The 20,563-nt window shown below is 34.5% G+C and overlaps 1 protein-coding gene across 1 annotated transcript in view; it reads left to right on the top strand.

The window, feature by feature from the left end:
* The first annotated feature begins 575 nt into the window (after positions 1 to 575).
* LOC140517033 (transcriptional regulator ATRX-like) overlaps positions 576 to 20,563 on the top strand; it is an 84,595-nt gene continuing 64,607 nt past the window's right edge. The window contains exons 1-5 of the mRNA XM_072627897.1: positions 576 to 681; positions 10,187 to 10,296; positions 11,705 to 11,772; positions 15,767 to 17,436; positions 19,308 to 19,395. Of these exons, the coding sequence (XP_072483998.1) occupies positions 11,723 to 11,772; positions 15,767 to 17,436; positions 19,308 to 19,395 (1,808 nt within the window). The 5' untranslated portion in view covers positions 576 to 681; positions 10,187 to 10,296; positions 11,705 to 11,722. The remainder of the gene's footprint in view (positions 682 to 10,186; positions 10,297 to 11,704; positions 11,773 to 15,766; positions 17,437 to 19,307; positions 19,396 to 20,563) is intronic.

Here is a 20,563-nt window from a genome sequence, read left to right as displayed (position 1 = left end):
TCTAATATTTTCCAAGAAGACGCCACATGGCATCAGAACAGAAAAATGGCTGAATATTAAAAACTTAACTTTGGGCTGCAAAGTGGTAAAGGCACTAACCTGGACTCAAGAAGACTCATCTCCCTTCATTTTCAGATGTGACCTCAGACATTTGCTAGTTGCATTAACCCTGTTTGCCTCAATTTCCTCATCTGTAAAATGAACTAGATGAGGAAATGCAAAACCCTGTCGATCTTTCTTAAGAAAACCCCAAATTGGGTCACAAGGAGTTAGAATTGAAAAGGAGAAAACTATGGATTTACTAACATTTTACTTGCTTTTTCTTTTTAGGGTGGTGGTCATTCTGAAGGACTGAAACCATCTTGCTCAGAAAGGTTAGTGCTATTTCTGACCAAAATACATGAATTAAAAAAAAAATACAAACACACCTATGGAATCACGTAATTTGAAATATTGTCGTATCATTTTCACCAAGGAAGTCATTTTTGTAATAACATGCAGTCTACTAGTATTACCTTGTTTTTTCATTTGGCATACTTAAGTACAAACATAGATTTTACATTTTATTTAGGAAACTTAAACCTATCAACTCTGATGATGAACAGAATGTGGATGAATCTACATATGAATTTCAGTCAGATGAAGATTCAAATAATCTTCTTAGGAAAAACTTCACTGAAGGTAATTTATTATTTCTATGGTTGCAGTAAATATGTAATTTCCTTAGCATGTTTGATGGGGGAATACTGGGCTATCAAGAATTCCTTTCCATAGATGTGAACACATGAAGAGCATATTTGGGATCAGTATAAATGTGAGCCGTCAGTAACTTCCCCAGTTCTACAGCCCTTGTGAAGGTGGCAAATTCAGCCCTCTGAGCAGAGATCCTCTAAGTTATTATAAAGGCTGACTTGGGTTTTGTGTTTGTCCTTTATTACCAAAGAACATCATGCCATCACAGAAATGATGACGTGGCTTGCACTTGACTTTGTTTTGAGTGACGGAGGGCTGTGCAGGTCACCAGCCTCACTTCTCCTCCAGAGCCATCTGAATCCAGTGACCAGATATCAGGATGACTGGAGATGGCCCAGGTGCACTGGGAGACCTTGGTTCCTTTAGGTCAAGGTCTTCACAGTTACTTCTTAGGGTGAGGTAATACCCATTCAGGGAGTAGGCCTGTTGAAGAGATAGCTAGGGCGTGGCCTCTTTAATGAGGCAAAGAAAAAGAAAGACTTCAGGCTGGGAGGGAAACAGCAACAGTTACTACTGATAATCACTCTAAAGCTAGGAGGGTCCAGAGGAGCCCTTAGGCAAGGGACCTTTGGCGTCCCAGCTTCAGTGTACACTAGGATTAAGGTTTTAAGAAAGGAAAAGACAGGACAGGACAGGAGGGTTCAACTCCCACCTCAAATACTTCCTGATGAGACCACTAGCTCAACAAGTATTATCTAAATGAAGGAAGATTTGTGAGATAGGTGTACTTCAATCATTTCAAACTTATAACTTCGTTTCTAATTAACTCCAAGAAACTTATACACCTTTATAAAGTCCTCATCAGATGATGATCAGACTCACTGTGGACCTTGTATTTCTTGAAGTATGCTATATTGGTAGAACATAACCTATTAGGCCCTACCACCCTGGAAAAGCTTTGAAGATACTTCTTGCAACAAATGATATCTACTTTTCCTGAATCACACCATCTCACCACTAACTAGGAAGCTAGTCAGCCACTTGATGATAAATTCTTTGGCCATGGCAATGAGTGAGGAAACAAAGACACTTCTATTTCGAAAGGGGGAGTCAAGAGGGCACTAAGAATCAATTTTTAGACACTTATGGAATTACTTTACATCTTAGGACAACAACCACCTTCCCAGCAACAGAGAGGAAAGAGCTCTGAAAGTGTATCATCCTTCCCTGGAGACCAGGCATTACTTTTTGGTAAGCAATCACTCCAGTGAAGATTCTCTCTCTCTCTCTCTCTCTCTCTCTCTCTCTCTCTCTCTCTCTCTCTCTCTCTCTCTCTCTCTCTCTAGCTAAATCCAGCTACACCTTACATCTCACTGATTCTACTTGGAGAGGCAGTTGTACAGGCTCATAAAAGCTTCATGTTGTAATGTGGATAATAGGTATTCTTCATCCACTTTGGTTTTTCCTACGTGAATACTTAGACCAAATATTTGACTTCATTGTAGATGTTGCTTATATTCTTTGAGAGAGGAATTAAAAGAGATTACTTTATTTAATCCTGATTTTTTAACATTAAGCAAAGAATAAAACTGGGAAAATGTGTGTTCTCTAAAAGTTATTTCAAAGAATCTTGTATGATTTTGACATGCATGGGACATCTTGGTGTAGAAGAGAAGTTAAAATGGCTTTCCAGTCTATTGCAACAAATCTTTTATTAGGCAATATACAAATATAATGGGAGTTTTTAGTCCCAACATTTTAGTCAAATTATGTGACTTTAAAGATGTAGTCTTATAATGATAAAATATTTATGATTTGGAGGACCTTAATGAACTTTTCATAAAATTGCTTTATGTTTTTTTTAAATGTTGTCACATTAAATGGCAGTTTTGTTCATATTAATGTTTTTAGAAATGATTTTCATGAGTACTGCAGTATGAGTTGACCAGGTTTCCCACGAAATAATGTTTCTTCTCTACTACTGAATAGTCCTTAATTAAATTGAACCCATCTGTGGAGCAAAAATAAAATCCTTGAAGTTAGGGGTGGCTGGATCTAGAGTCTCAGTCTTAAATGGTATCACGTAACAGAGAAGCAAGGTAGCTGGATTGAGAGTGTGGCATACCTAGAAAGTTAGGTCAGGGTGTCTTACAGGAGAGCCTGGTATTTGCAGAACCTGCCACTTTAGTTTCCAAGATAGTTTGAACCTGATGAGGAGTTAGGACTTTTAAAGGTTGTCCATGAGTAGGTTTGGAGCATTCCTCAATTAGAATTGAGGCAGCCACTGCTTCTAGACAAGGTGGCCACCCAGAGTTAACACAGTTTGTGTAGTGAAGGAGCTACCAGTCTGGGTCAGATCATAGGGAATGGGTTAAAACTCCCAAGCTTTTGGTCTCATTAGCGTTTTTCCAGATTGGGCAGGGTTAAGTCTGGGGTAGTCAGTTTCGGCTTCAGAATATTGAAGGCCTTGACTTAGGCCAAAGGGAGGAAGTCAAGGCCTTGAGGAGAGTCATAGAGGGGCTTCTGGGGATCCTGATTCTGTAAAACTCTGCTATACCCAGAAAGGTGTATAATTATTTTTTAGTGGATGGAACAAGGATGGACAAAATTGCCAGTTTCCTTTCTGGAGTTAGAGACTGGAAAGTGGGAGTCAGTTAATAGCTTAGATATTTTTCAGATTAATTGGAAATTTGGAATAAAGCAGAGGAGACATTTTAACCACAAGGACTCAGGAAGCTGAGGGTCTGTACAGTAGTGGCCGGGGAGGCCTCCCAGGTTGGGCTATAAATGAGAATATCTATGTGTTAAATTGGGCTAGTCTTAATATCAGATCCCTCATATCTTTCCTAAAGCCTGTTCAAAAAAGTGGGAGCTATCTCCAGATATTTCCCTCCTAGGCTTTGGACTTAATCAGGTACTGGTGACAGAATCTTGGAGACAGGAGCTGGGATGATGTGGGGTAGCTTGCTCCCAGACTGAGGAGTCTGCTTCACCACTGATTTCTGATTAGCTAAATAAAAGTGCTGCAGAACCAGGTTACCAAATTCACCATTTGGATCTGACCTGAACAGGGCCAGGAGAGGAGGACAAGAAATCAGTGATTACAAAATAGATGCTAGAACTGGGAAGGCCTCAAGGCAGTTTCTAAATTTACCTTCAGTCCCCATGACCTGATGGTATGAAGGCCAAAGTGCTGGAGTAGAATAGGGTAAGTGGCTCCTGTGTCAGACCTACCTGCCACGTCCAAAGTTATCCTGGTATTTGGTAATGCAGAAGCAGGGAACTTGGTTGGATTCCAGCCTGTCATTCCAAAGTCCTAATGAGTCTAGAGTATGGGAAGAGGCTACTTGACTCCATTTGTGGCAGTCTCTCTTCCAGTTTCCCTCCTGCTTGTAAATAGGACATAGGCCTTCTGGGTTCCTCTTTAGCAGGTACTTATGAGATCAGTGACCTTTCTTAAGGCATTGAAAGCATGAATCCTCCCCAAATGGAATTATGGACGGTACTCTTCTAGGTGCTGGGTTTGGTAGCAATCAGAAGTTGAGTCTGTTCTCTGTTGGCTAGCCTTGTGGTTTTTATCTTGTGCAGCAGTTTAGTCCAAAAGCTAGGCCTGTGTCAGGGGGTCCATAGCTAACTTCAGCAATTTCTCTGAATGTCTGGGGGCAGATAAATAGTAAAGTCCATGCTAAGGATGCAAGTTTGGGTCCAGGTTGGTGTATTCTTAAGGGCCTCATCTTGAAAAAGTGTGGGGTTCTCCTCAGGCCCTTAAATAAATAACCTCCTTAAGCTTTTTATAGTTCCTGTATTTCCTAATACTCCTTTCCGCACCCCCATCAGTTAGGAAAATTAACATTTCTGTATCCCTATCATTGGTAATCCCAACCTGGAACTGATGTTGCCCAGGTGGGGTGGGGGAACAGGAAAGGAGACGCAATCTACTGATAGTATCAGCCCCAAATTTCTGATCCTTCTCTTTCTCTTCTGTGGTACAATAGGAGGAAATATATTATTGTGCCCCATGTTAGGTCAGATTGGTGGTTATGGTTTCTTAAGAATTTCAGCTTTAACTAACTATAAGACGCAGAGGTTAATAATATAATTATATTGTAATGTTAACAAACTTGCCCTTTTGCTTCATCCACTGACTTTCAAAGACTTGTTTTTTATTCTGACACTCAAGGTTGATTCACTTTTCTTTATGTAGTTCACATAATAATTATTAATGTTAAATTGTAGGTAATGTGGTTGTGCAATCAGAACCAGTGCAGAAGGAAGACAAAGGTGATTTTCAGCGGTCTAAAGTTAGCAATAAATATAAAATTGAAACTAAAACTCTCAAAAAATGTGTGGGTAAGTAGTTTAGATGAAAATGGATTTCAAAGCAGCTTTTGTACAAACAACATAAAGAGTATAGAAAATCATGGAAAGATAGGAATTAACATAAAGTGATTACAATTACGTAAACAGGAAAAAATAGCAGAAAAAGAAATTAAATAGTTCCTACAACCAATTGAAGGTCAACAAAGAGTTGAGTTTTAGAAGTGGGGGACTATAGGTATAAAATATTTCATACACTTTCAGACTTGATTGATATATTGGGTGGATTGACTGGTTTGGTTATTTTATTTTATTTTTTATTTAGAAGGAGATGGTCTCTGGGTATTTTGGGGGGAATTGCAGGTGAAAATGAGTGCATCACAAAAAATAGAAGGTATCCAAAGAATACAAAAAATTATTCATGAAAAATTACATTCCTATTTTGTACAAAAGTAGGCTGCTTAAAATAAAAAGTGTAACACTTTTGGATATCTGCTTTTAAGTACTCTATACTTTGCATCTATATTGGATCTAAGTTTGTTTTAATTCAAGACCTAAATTTCACTTTATCTTTTTATCACTCTGTAATCAGACATTATTAAATGCCTGACATTTATCTTAGAATTAAGACAATTAAATCCCAGGGTTGAAAAGTGCATTGTTTCATCTAATCAAACCTATACCTGAAATAAGAATTCATTTAACCTACATCCTTGAAAATGTTCTTCGTAACTCAATTTAAACATCTTTGTAAATGAAGGGAATATAATTATGAGTTTATTTTACTTTGACAGCACAAATGAGAAAAAAAATAATTCATTGAGTTGATACTTCTTGCTCTATCACTTCTCATATGTAGTTTGTGGCTCATCATAGAGTACTTTATTATAAAAGTTGTGTTGATGTGTGTGTCTGTATATATATATATATACATATATGTATATTATAACTCCTTTTTTAACTTCTTTTAATACAGCCCAAATTCAGATTTATCTCTTTCAATGTAATCTGCTGTCTGGCATTTTAGCATATCACTATAATGAGATTTTAGTACCCTTCTGCTATATACTATAAATTCAGACCTAAAGGTAAAAACTGTAGTTATTTGACTTTTTTTCTCATAGATCATTTTACTTCATTTGGATTTTGTTTATTTTAATGTCTTAGGATTAATATTATTATTATATTGTTTTAATATTATCAATAATTGGTCTGTGTATTATAGACTTTTGCATTCTCCTCTGTCTCTTCACATTGGATGTCCTCCTTGTTTGGAATTTGCAATAGCTTTTACTGAAACCCTTTCTTAATCATCCCAGCTGTTAATTCCCTTCCTTCCTCCTCTCTCCTCATTTTTGTCTGACACTCTGCAACCCTGTTGACCATACTGTCCCTGGGGTTTTCCTTTTTTTTCTTTTAAATTTTTTTAAAAATTAAAAAAAATACAGAATGAGAAAGGAAAAAGGAAACATTGCTGTGTACAAAGCAGAATATGAGAGAATTTTGTATAAAACACTAGATTTCCATTTCAAGAGAACCTATATAATAAATAGTACACATTATTTTCAGAGTTATTCAGCTTTTCTTTGCTCCTTGTAGATTTTCTTTTGTTCTGTGCCGTACTTTTTACTTTATTTTTCCCCTTCCTTTCTTCCTCTTCTGCCCTAAAGAAGGTTACAGTTAAGCATGGATATATGTGTGTATGTATATATGTATACAAACATACATATGTATATATATATTTATACACACATATAGATATGAAGATCAATAAACATGCATATTTATACATATACACTAATATACATATATGTAAGACTAGTATGCTTATTTCCATTTGTCATGTTTCTCTGGATAGCATCTTCCTTCATATTTTGACATATTTCTGACATGGTTTATGGGTGCTGACATTGGGTGGTGAGACCTCAAAATGTCAGGATACAGGTGGCATCACTTGGAACAAATCTACATACTCAAGCTGTCTCTCTAGCCAGGTGGCAAAGTTTATTGTAACACTTAAACAGGCAAGGGGTTAGGCTTCTTAGGCTGCTAGGGTTATATAGAAAAGGGTCAGGAAGGAAAATGTCAAGAATGCTCATTAAGTAATCTAGGGATTTCAAAGGAATATGTAAGGGGTCTGGTGTCTTTGGGAACAGGCATCAGTGATCTTGGATGAAAAAAATTCAGGTAGTCAACAGAGATAGGAATTTGCATCAGGAAAGAATTTTCTCACAAGAAACTGGGTTGCTTTTGTTTTAGTTGTATAATTGGGGTAGTATTGAATAATTAGGTTAAATTGTCATTTTTTATTATGTTGGTTTTACCTACTGTTAAAGACACACGACACACAAAAAGTGTCAAGGAAAATTCATTAAAATGGAGTTCAGAAGATGGAGGGCCTTATGAACAACTGGTCTCCAGAATAGCTACTGGAGACTAAAACAAGGTCAAGATAAGACAGGCTTTTAACAGAATTCTGCTGGCCATGTGACTTTATGTTCTGTCTGCTAGGCTTTCCCCCAAATAGCTCATTGGGCTTGTGCAGTAGTTTCTGACCTTTACCTGACCATCCTAGGTTGTGACTCTGGGCAAATACAACTTCCTTGTTTCCCATACTACCCACAAACAATAAACATTTCTTGAGCTATTTAGATCTGAATTTATTTGTGTATAAAATGTTTTATATTTATGTTCATTCTTCCTGTGTCTTTTTTGGCAAGTGTACTCTCAGATGTTTCGTACAACCTAGTTATTTAAAATGACTTAAAACAATTTAAAATAATATTGCTGACATGGAGTATAGTTTTCTTGTTTTTCTCTTTTAAGTCTATTTTAGCTTTAACTTTTTCTGGGATTTTGATTAATACCTCTGCTTTTTTTTACATAGTAAGTCCTGCTCCTGACCTTTATTTGTCTTTGTGTGTATCTCATTTTTATATTGTTTGGTGAAGGCAACATATTGTTGAATTAAAATTTTTAATCTGCTATTTCAGTTTTTTGGATAAATGCATTCCATTAACCTTCTAAGCTGTAATTGTTTGTATATTTTCTTACTTCCTGTTATTCCTCGCTATCCTCAGTTTTTTTCCTATCCCTTCTCATTCCTTGGTTTTACTTCTACCATCCAATTTGCTTCTTGCCATCCAATTTCTTAACCACCCTTGTAGAACTCCCTGCTTTATCCCACTCTTTTCTTCTCACCACCTTGTTTCTTTCTCAAACCTGTATGTTTGTGTGTATACATATATTATATATAAATATAATAATATATACATATATTTTCCTCTTTATCCCATTAATGATGAAAATCAGGTTCCACTACTCCCTACCCTCCTCCTCTGAGCTTCTTCTTATCATTTCTTTCTTTTCTTGCCTCATTTGTATAAGATAATTGCTCCTTTTTATTTTTCCATACATGCAGTTTTACTTTTTTAGAATCATCACGTCATACACAGCTCAACGCAACTCTCTCTTTCAAACTGTGCAAATAACGACAATCACAAGAGTACCGATAATATTTTCACATATAAGAAGGCGTCAGATTTTCCTAAAGTTCTGAGATTTTTGTCAAAGGTACCTGAGCGTTTTTGAGTTTGTTCAGTGTTCATTTTTTTCACTTATACTTAATTAGTTTTGTTGGGTAACTTAGATCTTTTGCTCCACAGAATGGAGTATTCTCAGATCTAAGATTCTTCAATATAGTAGTTGCTAGAGTAATTACTTTAATTGAAGCCCTCCAAACCGTGACCATAGTTTCACTTAAATGCATATCTTTGTGCCTCAGATTTTTCTATATTTTGTTGTCACAATAATTTTCCTTAATGGTTGGTCTGCTTTTAATAAGCTCCTTTAATCTAGCCTGTAGGTATAAAATATAACTTCATCACTTGACTTTTAAAGCCTTGAAGTTTGTCCTCAGACTAATTTTGACTATACTTATTTTCCTTCTATAATGGCAATCAGAATAGGATTTTTGTTAGTATAATCAGGGACCTGCGCAGATTTGCAAGAAGGTCCACACCTTTTGGTAATGAGGCACTGATTCTCAAGGGGGTGACCCTCTGGTCAAGGGTGAAGTTTTCCTTTGTGCCTTATATTTTTTAATTAGGTCTGAGTGCCATATGAGGACTCTGGGAAGCTGCTAAGGAGCCCTCCTCAACCCATTTTGAGAACCCATTTCTCTTGCTCTCCTCCTTGGTATTGTCAGACAGCTATACCTGTCTGTTGAATTATGGTCAAGCAGAGGAAACATTGTCTGTTGATTGCTTTGGGGTGCAGGGTGTTAGACTCCTCTGAACTAGGTGAATAATATATTGTGTTTGACTAAAGGATTGATATATGTACTTGATTAAAGAGATTGTTAACCCCTTAAAAGTTGCCTTTCCCTTTATGAATGCAGATCTAACAACCTGTGATAGTGCCCCACCACCACCCTGTGTATGTTGAGTTGCTTGCTGCTACACCTTCCTTGTGTTTATAAGTTTTTGTTCCATTGTTGTAATTATTGCTGTGCACACTCTCATCTTTATTAAAAATTTTTTTTTTGCTTTAGTTTTGTCAGACTCTTTATGATCCCATTTAGAAGGTTTTTTTGGCAAAGATACTGGAGTGGTTTGGTGTTTCCTTTTCTAGCTCATTTTATAGATGTGGAAACTGATGCAAACAGGGTTAAAATGACATACCCAGAGTTACATAGCTAGTAAGTATCTGAGTCTGGATTTGAAATCAGTAATATGAGTTTCCCTGATGGTAGGTCTAGTATATTCTCTCTATTTATGCTATTTATGCATTCTATATATGTATATATTCAAAATTCATATATAGCTTATAAGTATATTAAATATTCTCACTATATACTATATATAAAACATATATATGTACATATTTTCTTCTTAGTTGAACCTGTTAGATGTCATCTATTTAAAGAAATAGATTAATTTTTGTCTTTTTACCAAAGTAACTGTGAAATATAAAAAATATGTCCAGGTATGTGAAAGTCTGTCTCAGGGGAAAAGGGAAACAAACCAAAGAGTTACTTTGTTTTCTTTCTGTGATGAATTATTCTTGTTCTGATTGCCATTATAGTACATAGAGCTCCAGAAAAATTGGATGAAAAATTTTAAAATATTTTGAAGATAGAATAAACTAACCTATGTTTGCAATTGATTTGTTTTAGGAGAAGAGCTACGTAGAAATGTGAATTGTACTGCTTGTGGACAACAGGTGAACCAGTTTCAGAAGGATTCGATATATAGACACCCTACACTGAATGTTCTTATTTGTAAGGTATGTAGTTGTGAAGTTGATGATGATTTTATCATCTGTAGTCTATTATTCCTTTTTTTATCTTGAATAGTTGAGTACAGGACAGCTCTCTTGTTACATTTTAAGATATCCTTTTATTTATGTGAATTCTATAATGATTCATTTGAAAAGTGAAGGCACTCTCTGTCTTCAGAAATGGAGTGCAATAAATGTCAAACTCGTAAAAACCATACTTGATTAATAAATTGGTTAGTTTAGATGAACTTCATTTTTTAACTTTTACTTGCATGAGAACAAACATATGTCATCAATCTGTAGTAGAGCCTTCTGAACTCATTGCTCTGATCAGTTGGAGTTGATCCTCTTTGATTAAGAAGGACAACTTACAAACAGATACATCTTGTTTTTTAAACAAGATGTTCCTTTAAGTTATGTGTTTCCCTTACTTTACTAAAATTTTCTGAAAAGTGTTGACCATGAGAATGGTAGTATCCTTTTTGGGGTCTGTCAAAGCTTGTTTTCAGATTATTAATTCATTCACCTACTATAAAGCATTTTATTTCTCTTGAAATGAAAAAAATTGTTGATACTTTTTATTTTTATGTCACAATTTTATCTGGTTATCACATTTCTTTAATCCACAGAACTGAAGTTGCTTTCAATAGGAAAAAAAAGGTTTAATTAAAAAATCCCATGAAAAATCCAAACCTGGTACTCTTTATGTTTGACAGTACATACAATATTCTGCCCTTGATTGCCTTTGCCTCAAGTGAGAGGAAGATATTTCAAATTACATCTTTTGGGGATTATTACTTCTTATAATAATGAAAAAAGTAGCATTATATAATTGTATTTTATAGCACTCTTAAGTTTTCCAAAGTGCATTACATATACAATCTTGTTTGATGCTCAAACAACCCTGTTGGACTGTTATTATAATACGTATTTGTTGATTAAGAAATTAAGTCTGAAAATGGTTGTTACTTGAGAAAGGATTTCTTTTGAGATCTTCCAACACTACCAACTGTGCTACTACTACTGGGTATCGGATTTCATTTTGTTCTTTGCAATTGTATTATTGTAATAATGTGTGTTTGTGTGTGTGTGTGTGTGCTGTATATTTTCCTTTGAAAAGCTTTTGAATTTTCTTTGAATCAGTTTTTTAGTTAAAATGAATTCATTGAAAAAAAATTTAACTGTGCTAAATATTTTGTTCAGCCATACCCTAATGATGGGTTACTACTTTGGTACTAGTACCTTACTATTGCCAAATATTTCTCCATTTTTGCTATGAATAAAGTTATCGCCCCATTTTTATGTATAAAGATATTGACTTAATGAATTGGATTATTTTAAAATTTGTGCTTAGTAAATGTTAACATTTTAACAGATTTTTATATGTAGAATTGAATGTTGATTCCTTTTTTAGAACTGCTACAAATATTATATGAGTGATGACATAAGCCGTGATTCTGAAGGAATTGATGAGCAGTGCAGGTAGGGATGTAGAAAACATGCAGAAAACATAATTATGAAATTTTATGTTTTGTATCAGTGACTTAAAATGTCATCAAATGTCAGAGTATATATATATATATATATGTGTGTGTGTGTGTGTGTGTGTGTGTGTATGTATATGTAGTCTATATTCAAAATGAGGGTGATACAAGTGTTTAGATTTCTGACTATAGACTTCTTTAAACATTTATTTATTTATTTAGTTTTAATTTTCAACATTCACTTTTATAAGATTTTGTTTTAAATATTCTCCTTTCCCTCACCTCTCCTTTTCCTCAAGATAATGTGCCATCTTATATAGGGCAAACATGTACAACCATATTAAACATTTCTGCTTTAGTCATGTCGTGAAAGAAGAATTCTAACGAAATGTAAAAAACTATGAGAAGGGGAAAAAAAAACAATAAAAGAGCAAATAATCTACTTTGCTCTGCCTTCTGAGAAGAGGTTCTTTCTCTCGATGTGGATGGCATTTTGCATGATGAATACTTTGGAATTGTTTTAGGTTCTTGCCTCGCTAAGAAAGGCTAAGTCTATCAGAGTTAGTCCTTGCACATTGTGGCTATTACTGAGTGTAATGTTCTCCTGGCTCTGCTCCCTTCGCTCAGCATCAGTTCCTACTAAGTCTCTCCAAGTATTTCTGAAGTCCACCCATTCCTCATTTCTTACTGCACAATAGTAGTCCATGACATTTATCTACCACAACTTGTTCAGCCATTTCCCAATGGATGGGGATCCCTTTGATTTCGAGTTTTTTGTCACCACAAAAAGAGTTGCTGCAGATATTTTTAGTTTTCCTGTTTCATCATGTGACCCATCTAACAAGTATGATTTGGTAGTTGTTTTGATTTGTATTTCTCCAGTCAATGGTGATTTAGAGCATATTTTTCATATGACTATAAATAGCCTTCGTTTCTTCTTCTGAAAACAGCCTGTTCATATCCTCTGATCATTTGTCAATTGGTGAATGTTAGGGACACTGGCTGTAAAAATTCTTGTCTAGTTTTCTGCTTCCCTTATAATCTTGGTTGTATTGGCTTTGTTTCTGCAAAAATTTCAATTTAAAGTAATCAAAATCATCCATTTTGCGTTTCGTAATGTTCTATATCTCTTGTTTAGTCATAAATACTTCCCCTCTCTTTCTTAGCCAGTATCAAGTGCTTTTGATGATTGCTGCTTTATGATACAATTTGAGATCTTGTAAGGATAGGCCACCTTCCTTAGCATTTCTTTTCATTAATTCTCTTGATATTCTGGATTTTTTGTTTTTCCAGATGAATTTTGATACTATTTTTTCTAGCCCTATGGAATAATTCTTTTGGTAGTTAATTGGTATGGCACTGAACAAGTAAATTGATTTAGGTAGAATTGTTATCTTTATTATATTAGGTCGACCTGCCAAGCAACTGGCATTTTTCCAGTTACTTAGATCTGACTTTATTTGTGCGAAAATTGTTTTGTATTGGTGTTCATAGAGTTCTCAGGCTTATTCTGACAGGTAGAGTCTCAAATATTTCATAATGTCTACAGTAATTTTAAATGATATTTCTCTTTCCGTCTCTTGCTGTTGGACTTTGTTAGTGATGCATAGAAATAACCATGATTTAAGTGGGTTTGTATTATATATCCTGCAACTTTGTTGTTTGTTATTTCAAGTAATTTTTTACTTGATTCTGTAGGATCTCTTACATATCATTTGCAAAGAGCAATAGCTTTTGTTTCTTTTTGGCCTCTTCTTATTTCTTCAGTTTCTTTTTCTTCTCTTCTTGTTAAAGCTAACATTTCTAGTACTATATTGAATGGCACTGGTGATAATGGACATCCTTATTTCACCTTCAATCTTACTGAAGATGCTTCTGTCTTATCCCCATTACCTAAAATTCTTGCTGATGGTTTTAGATACATACTACTTAACATTTTGAGGAAGACTCCATTTATTCCTATGTTCTCTAGTGTTTTTAATAGGAATGGGTGTATTTTGTCAAATGTTTCTCCTGCATCTGTTGAGATAATCATATGAATTCTATTAATTTTGCTGATTTCTATTAGTTATGCTGATAGTTTTTCTAATAATGAACCAGCTCAACCTTCAACCTTCCTTGTATAAATATTTAATATTTTTGCCTTTCTGCATTGGAATGTGAGGTTTTTATATTTTATTTTTATTGTTTTTAGTATATGGTCAATTTTTGGGTTAGGTTCCATTTACCCTGAGAAAAAGATATATTCTTTTCTCTCATCATTCAGCGTTCTCCAGAGGTATCTAACTTTAAAATCCTGTCCATCTCCTTTCTTGTTTATTTTGTGGTTACATTTATCTAGTTCTGAGAGGACATTGATGTCCCCAACACCTGTAGTTTTTTGTTCTTCCTGTCACTCCCTAAATGTCTCCTCTAGGAATTTTGATGATGTACCATTTGGTGCATATATGTTTAATGATATTACTTCACTGTCTATGGTACCTTTTTAGCAGGATGTAGTTTCCTCCTTTATTTCCTTTAGTTATGTGTTTTTGCTTTTGCTTTGTCTGAGATTAGAATTGCTACCAACCTTTTACTTTTATCCTGTGTGTATCCCCCTGCTTCAAATATTTCTTGTAAACAACATATTGCAGGATAATGTTTTTTAATCCATTCTCCTATCTGCTTCTGTTTTATGGAAGAGTTCATCCCCTTCACATTCACATTTCTGATCACTATCTGTGTTTTCTCTCCATCCTATTCCCTCCCCCCAACCCCCCTTATGTGTTTTTTTGTCTATTTGCTCCCTTTCTCTTTTCATTAGAGTTTTGCTTTCCACCACCACCTCCCTCAATTTGGCCTTTCCTCTATCAGACCTCCTCCACTTTCTTTCCTTTATGCCCTCCTACTTAGCTACAGGGTAAGTTAGATTTTTATACCTAACAGATTATGTTATTGTGTCCTTGAGCCAAATCTGATCAGAGGAAGATTCAAGCAATACTCATCTCCCTCCCTCCTTCCTGCTACTTTAGTGTATATCAATGTGATGTAATTTACCCTTTTTTATCCCTTCTTTTCTTCTTCTGCCAGTACAATCACTTTTCACTACTAAATTAGACTTTTGTATCACCACATCAAAGTAATTTTATACCCATGCCCTCTTATCTATGTATACACCTTTTAAATGTCATAATAACAATACAATTCTCAAGAGTTACAAGTATCATCCTCCTTTTAGGGATGTAAACTGTTTGCCTTTATTGAATAAAATGTTTTTTTCTTTCCAGCTTACCTTGTTATGCCTCTCTTGAGTATTGCATTTGAAGCTCAAATGTTCTGTTGAGCTTTGCTTTTTTTTTTTTTTATAAGAAAGGTTTGGAAGTCCTCTATTTCACTGAATTTCTATCTCCTCCCCTGAAAGATTATGCTCAGTTTTACTGGATTGTTGACCCTTGGATCTAATTCTTTCCCTTATGGAATGTCTCAGCCTCCACTGGTGGCACAAGCTCTGCCATTCCAGTGCTGCTTCTCTCCCTGGGCCTGCCATCCAAGATGGGTCTGAGCATGGGCAAAGCAACAAAATCCTGCCTCAGTGCAAGCAACGAGACCCCTGTACTCTTCTTCTGACCGGCTGTTCGACCCCCTTACTGACTGTGGGCTGAGAGCTGCAGAAGCAGCCAGTGCTGATTCACTGGCTCCCAAGGTCACTGACTGGCTTGGACTGGAATATTGTTTTATCCTTTGCATTTATTGGTTTTTCTACTCCAGAGTTACTTTTAAGGCAGTATTTTGAAGTTCTAAAGCTGTTTGGATAAGAGAAGTTGAGTGAATTTCTGCCTCAACACTGCTATCTTGGCTCCAAGTATATGTACGATTTTAATGAAAGTGTGTTGTGTTAAGTTTTAAAAATAAGCACATTTTGATTCCTGATTAGTTTTTATTTTTAAGTTTTTAATAGTTGTTTGATTAGGAATGATGCCTTAATATTATTTTTGTTTCGTTTTATATTTCAGGTGGTGTGCAGAAGGTGGAAACCTAATTTGTTGTGACTCTTGCCATAATGCATTTTGCAAGAAATGCATTTGGCGCAATCTAGGGCGAAAAGAGATATCAAAAATAATGAATGAAAAAGATGAGTGGCATTGCTATATTTGCTGCCCAGAACCTTTGTTAGATTTGATTGCTGTATGTGACAGTGTGCTTGAGAATTTATCTCATTTAAAGCAACAGAAGGTAAAGGCTGCAGTTAAAAAGAGTGGGAAGACATCTGACTGTCCCCATGAATTCCACTCCTCCACCAAAAGGGAAAGTAATGCTGAAGAAAAATCTCAGCTAGATAATTCTTATTCTGCTACTGTAGCACATTCTTTTTCATCATTAAATATTCCAGTAGACTTGATTAAAAAGACCATAACAGTGGTTGAGAACACTGCAGTTATGAACTCTAGTTTTTTGACATTTTTGGAACAAACCACCAGTAACTCGGAAATTACCTCAAATACTAAGCTAAATCAGTTGACAGCTATTAGATCTGTGATAAGTGACATAAGTAAGGCTCATAAAGTGTTAGAAGAACACTTGAACAAGAAGATAAGTAGCTTGGTTGTTAGAGATGAGGAAAAAAATAATAAAGAAAGGAAAAATGATGCTAAAATTAAAAATGTAGATAAGAAATTAGAAGAGGAAAATAAATTTGCTACAAAGACAAAAAGGTTTTTGAGTGACAAAATGGATAAAGAAATTATGGTCCCAAGAGCAACAACTGACGAGGGTAATACAAATGAAGAACTACAAAATGAACCTCCCTGTACTTCTAAATCTTTAGATATGGACTTGCCATCTTTTCCTTCTTCAAGACCTGAAGTTATTTTTAAAAATGTAGAAACTTCAGTCACTATCCAGAATGATGAAAATACTGAAGTATTTAAGGACACAGAAAAGTGTCCTTTAGAAACAAATGAATCTTCAGAAGTTGGCAAAAAAAGATCCAAGTTAAAGACATCAACAAGGAAATTATATGTTAAACTTTCTCCCATTTCCAAATCAGATTTCTCATTGAAAGACACTATCGATCAAGAGAAAATAGAAGACGAATATCAACAGGAGACCAGTATTACAGGAAATACTGAAGTCCTCAAGGAAAATATTATCATCCCTGGTAATGACACTACATTATTGAAGGAAGAAACTGACCTTCAAACAACACCTTTAATCGGACAGATAGAAAAAGAGCTTGTTAAATCTAATTCAGAACAAAGTAATAAAAAACGTAGAGCAAAATCATCAGAACAGTGGGGAAAAAAAGGGAGAAAGATTTCTTTGCCTGAAGAAAAGTTCAAGTTAAGTAACAGAGAATCCAATTCAGATTCCAGTGAAAAGCCAAAAAAAGAGGCTAAGAATTCTTCAGAGTCTGATACTGATTTAAAAGATGAAAATATTCAAAAGAAACTTGTATCCAAGGCAAAATGTCACACGCGTAAAGGTGTTAAAGCAAAACGAAAAAGAGAAGATTCTGTTACTAATTTAGATAATGATGACAAAAAAAGTAAAGCCTCTCCAGAAAATATCAAGAAGCAGCAGGATGAAAATGATTTTTCATCCCCTTCATCTGACATGTTCAACAGTGACAAGTCTGAAATGACCATGACAGAAAGGACTGATGCAACACATTTTCAGTTGTCAGGTATGTAACAAATAGGTTAAATTCCTAGAGACATGTTTATTTCTTTTTGTTTGATGATAATTTTAAACTGCATTATTAACATAAGAGAAACAACCTCTTAAAGAGTGTAGATGGTTATGATGTCTTTTTTGTTTACAAAACATTTTTGTTTTATCCACCCTATAATAAAAAAAATACTTAAAGTTTAGGGAAAGTATATTTATTCTTATTTTGCATGTTCTCATATAATTTGTATTTAAGTATGAAAATTTGGGCAGGAGAGTAGTAGTGAAAAAATCACTTAATTTAAAGACTGAGGTTTATGTCCTTTAGTAGGGCAGACGTTCTAAAAATCTCTAAAATTCAGTTTTTCTACCCTATTTATTTTACTTACCTGATTTATTTCACATCTAGACTTTTTAAAAATCACAACATTTAGGTAGCCCAACTCCATTGTCTCTTTGAATTGTTCTCTAGATGACTTGTTTTTCTGATGATATATATCACATTTGTTTTTACTTTTTCACTTTTGGTTTTGTTTTATTATTTTTTGGTACCTGGTAATTTGTTTCTTTTTTCCCAGTTCTAGTTTTCAAGGAGTTATTTTCTTCTTTGATCTCTTTTTTCTAATTGGTTGATTGACTCTATTTTCATAAATTTTTTTTATTTTCTTGAATTATTCTTATTTTTTTCTCAGCCTCTTCCTTTTTTTGTGGAGGAAATTTGGAGATCTTGGAAATTTCTGGCCTATTCCACCATCTTTCCAGAATTGTATAAGATTTTTCTAAAAGCCTTCATCCAGTAACTTTCTTTTTTAGTTTAAATCCATCCTCATGTAAAAATCAGTTAATAGAACTTAAGAAAATAATAATAATAACACTCAAAACAAAGAAAAACATAATAATTGGTGTGCTTTTTTTGAATATCTTGCTGTTGTTTCACTAATTTTTAGTTGAATTTTTATGTCATTTTTCAGGTTGATTTTCATTTGTTTCATTTCCTTTGTGCTTCTGTTCATTCCCTTAATTTCCTTTTCTCATTGCCAAAGGTAGCATTTCTTTCAGTATTTTAAATGATATTCAGCTCATCAGTCAACACACACTTACTGCAAATATGTGTCGTATTGCAGACACTCTCCTAAGTAGTGGGAATGCGAATCAGGAAGCAGTTATTTATATAAGCAGTGAAAACAGCATATAAGTTACATTCAGAGTAGATACAGGATAATATAAAAAAAGTGTAGACTTTGACTTTTAGCTAAAGGGCAAACCAAGAAGACAAAGCAGAACTTTATATTCTTAGTTGACAGCAAATGATTTGGAGTGTAAAGTTCGGGAAATATTTGTAGATTCGCACACATGAATTGTAGTCTATGCTCAGGGAACGCAAGTGTAAAAAGTCAGGAAATATAGTCATGGAAACCTAAATTTTCATACGGGAGAAAACAAGGAGATTAACAAACATATTTTATGATAATATACTGAACTCACATTTGGGATATAACCTGGAAGAATGTTACATAGCAAAGTTTATTTTGATCTTCAAGAAATATATTCTTTGAAAGACATGGAAAATTGTATTACAAGGGGAATGAAAAAAACTGTGCAAAGTCAGATTATGATGTGTGAGGAGCGCTGAAGAGAGTAAAGATTGAATTAAGATGGGTTGAAGCAGGGTTGAATGGGGTTTTAAAAGCATAAAGCTTTACCTGTAATTTCAGGAATAATAGGAAGTCACTAGAATTTATTGAGTAGTGGAATGATGTTGTGAGACTTGTGTTCATCTGCTAAATTATTAAAATATTGAGTAAATTTTAATGTAATTTTTTGCAATAGAATGAAAAGTGCTAGAGTAGAGCTTAATTTTAATCTTTTTTTTATTCACTAATCAAGTAAACACTGATCAGTCACTTCATTCTGAGCTTGAAGGAAAGAAAGTTGTGGATGACATCACTGAACATGTTCAGCAGCCAGGGACAAGGTAGTTTAATAATTTTTGTGTTTCATTACCCATATTTTTTCAATGTTCTGTTTTAAGAAATTTGTTATATGGATTTTTGGTTTGGATTTAATTGCCATTTCTGTATAATTGTCTATTTAAGAGTTTGTGTTTTCTAATTTAGAAATTGCAAATTTATGGGATAGTCTGATAAAATAGAATCTAATGAGTGTGTCTCTACAATATTTAGTTCTCATGATGTTTAGTTCTCACTTTGGTAACCATTTTTTTAAAGTTCTGGTAATTGCTATGTTGGTACCTTTGTTGGTATAGTTAAAAAAAGCAACTTAATTCTTCAAATTATTCAGTGTAAGGGAAAAATCTTATTGTTTATGAAGACTGTTTAAAAATAAAAAAAATTATATTGACTTTATTACTTTTTAACAGTTTCAGGAGACAGTTTTTTTATTGATTTAAAAGAATCTTATGGATATTTTATTTATGATCATTTATTAAACACTTACTATTTACCAGGCACTAAAGGATACGAAAAGAAGTAAAAGATTGTAGTTCCTGCTTCCAGGGAGCGTACATCATAGTGGGGGAGCTAATAAGCAAATACACACACACACATACACATATAAACACACACACACGTACACACACACATACACAAGTAATCTATACAGAAGATAAATAGAAGGTAATTGAAATAGGGAAGACACTGGAATTAATAGTTGGGAAGAAAACTCACTGTAGAAGGTAGATTTTATTTGAGACTTAAAGCAAGTCAGGGAGTCAGTGCAGAGAAGGAAGAACCTGGAGCTGAGAAATGGAGGGTCCTGTTCATTGAAATAAGGTGTAAGGAGACTGGAAACGTTCCCAAGTTAGAAGGGGACTAAATTACCAAAGCCAAACAGAGCATTTATATTTAATTGTGGAGGCTGAAGTTTATTGAGTAAGGAGAAGGGTGTGTATGCTGTGATTGGATTTATATTTTAGGAAAATCACTCAATGGCCAAATCTATGATGGGTTAGAGTGAGGAGAGACTGGAGACTGGTGGATTTCTCAGCAACAGCTACTGATAGGCCCTATGGTGGTTCTGAGGTTGTCAGCCTGGAAAACTGTACAATAAATATCAGGTTTAGATCAACACCCAGCCATTATAAATTGGATACAAGATTGGAGGGAAAACAAAGAAATTATTTT

This window comes from Notamacropus eugenii, unplaced genomic scaffold (assembly GCF_028372415.1).
Source record: "Notamacropus eugenii isolate mMacEug1 unplaced genomic scaffold, mMacEug1.pri_v2 scaffold_124, whole genome shotgun sequence".
Taxonomy (NCBI): Eukaryota; Metazoa; Chordata; class Mammalia; order Diprotodontia; family Macropodidae; genus Notamacropus; species Notamacropus eugenii.
Note: the sequence above shows the minus strand (reverse complement) of the source record. Positions and strands in the feature narration are given on the sequence as shown.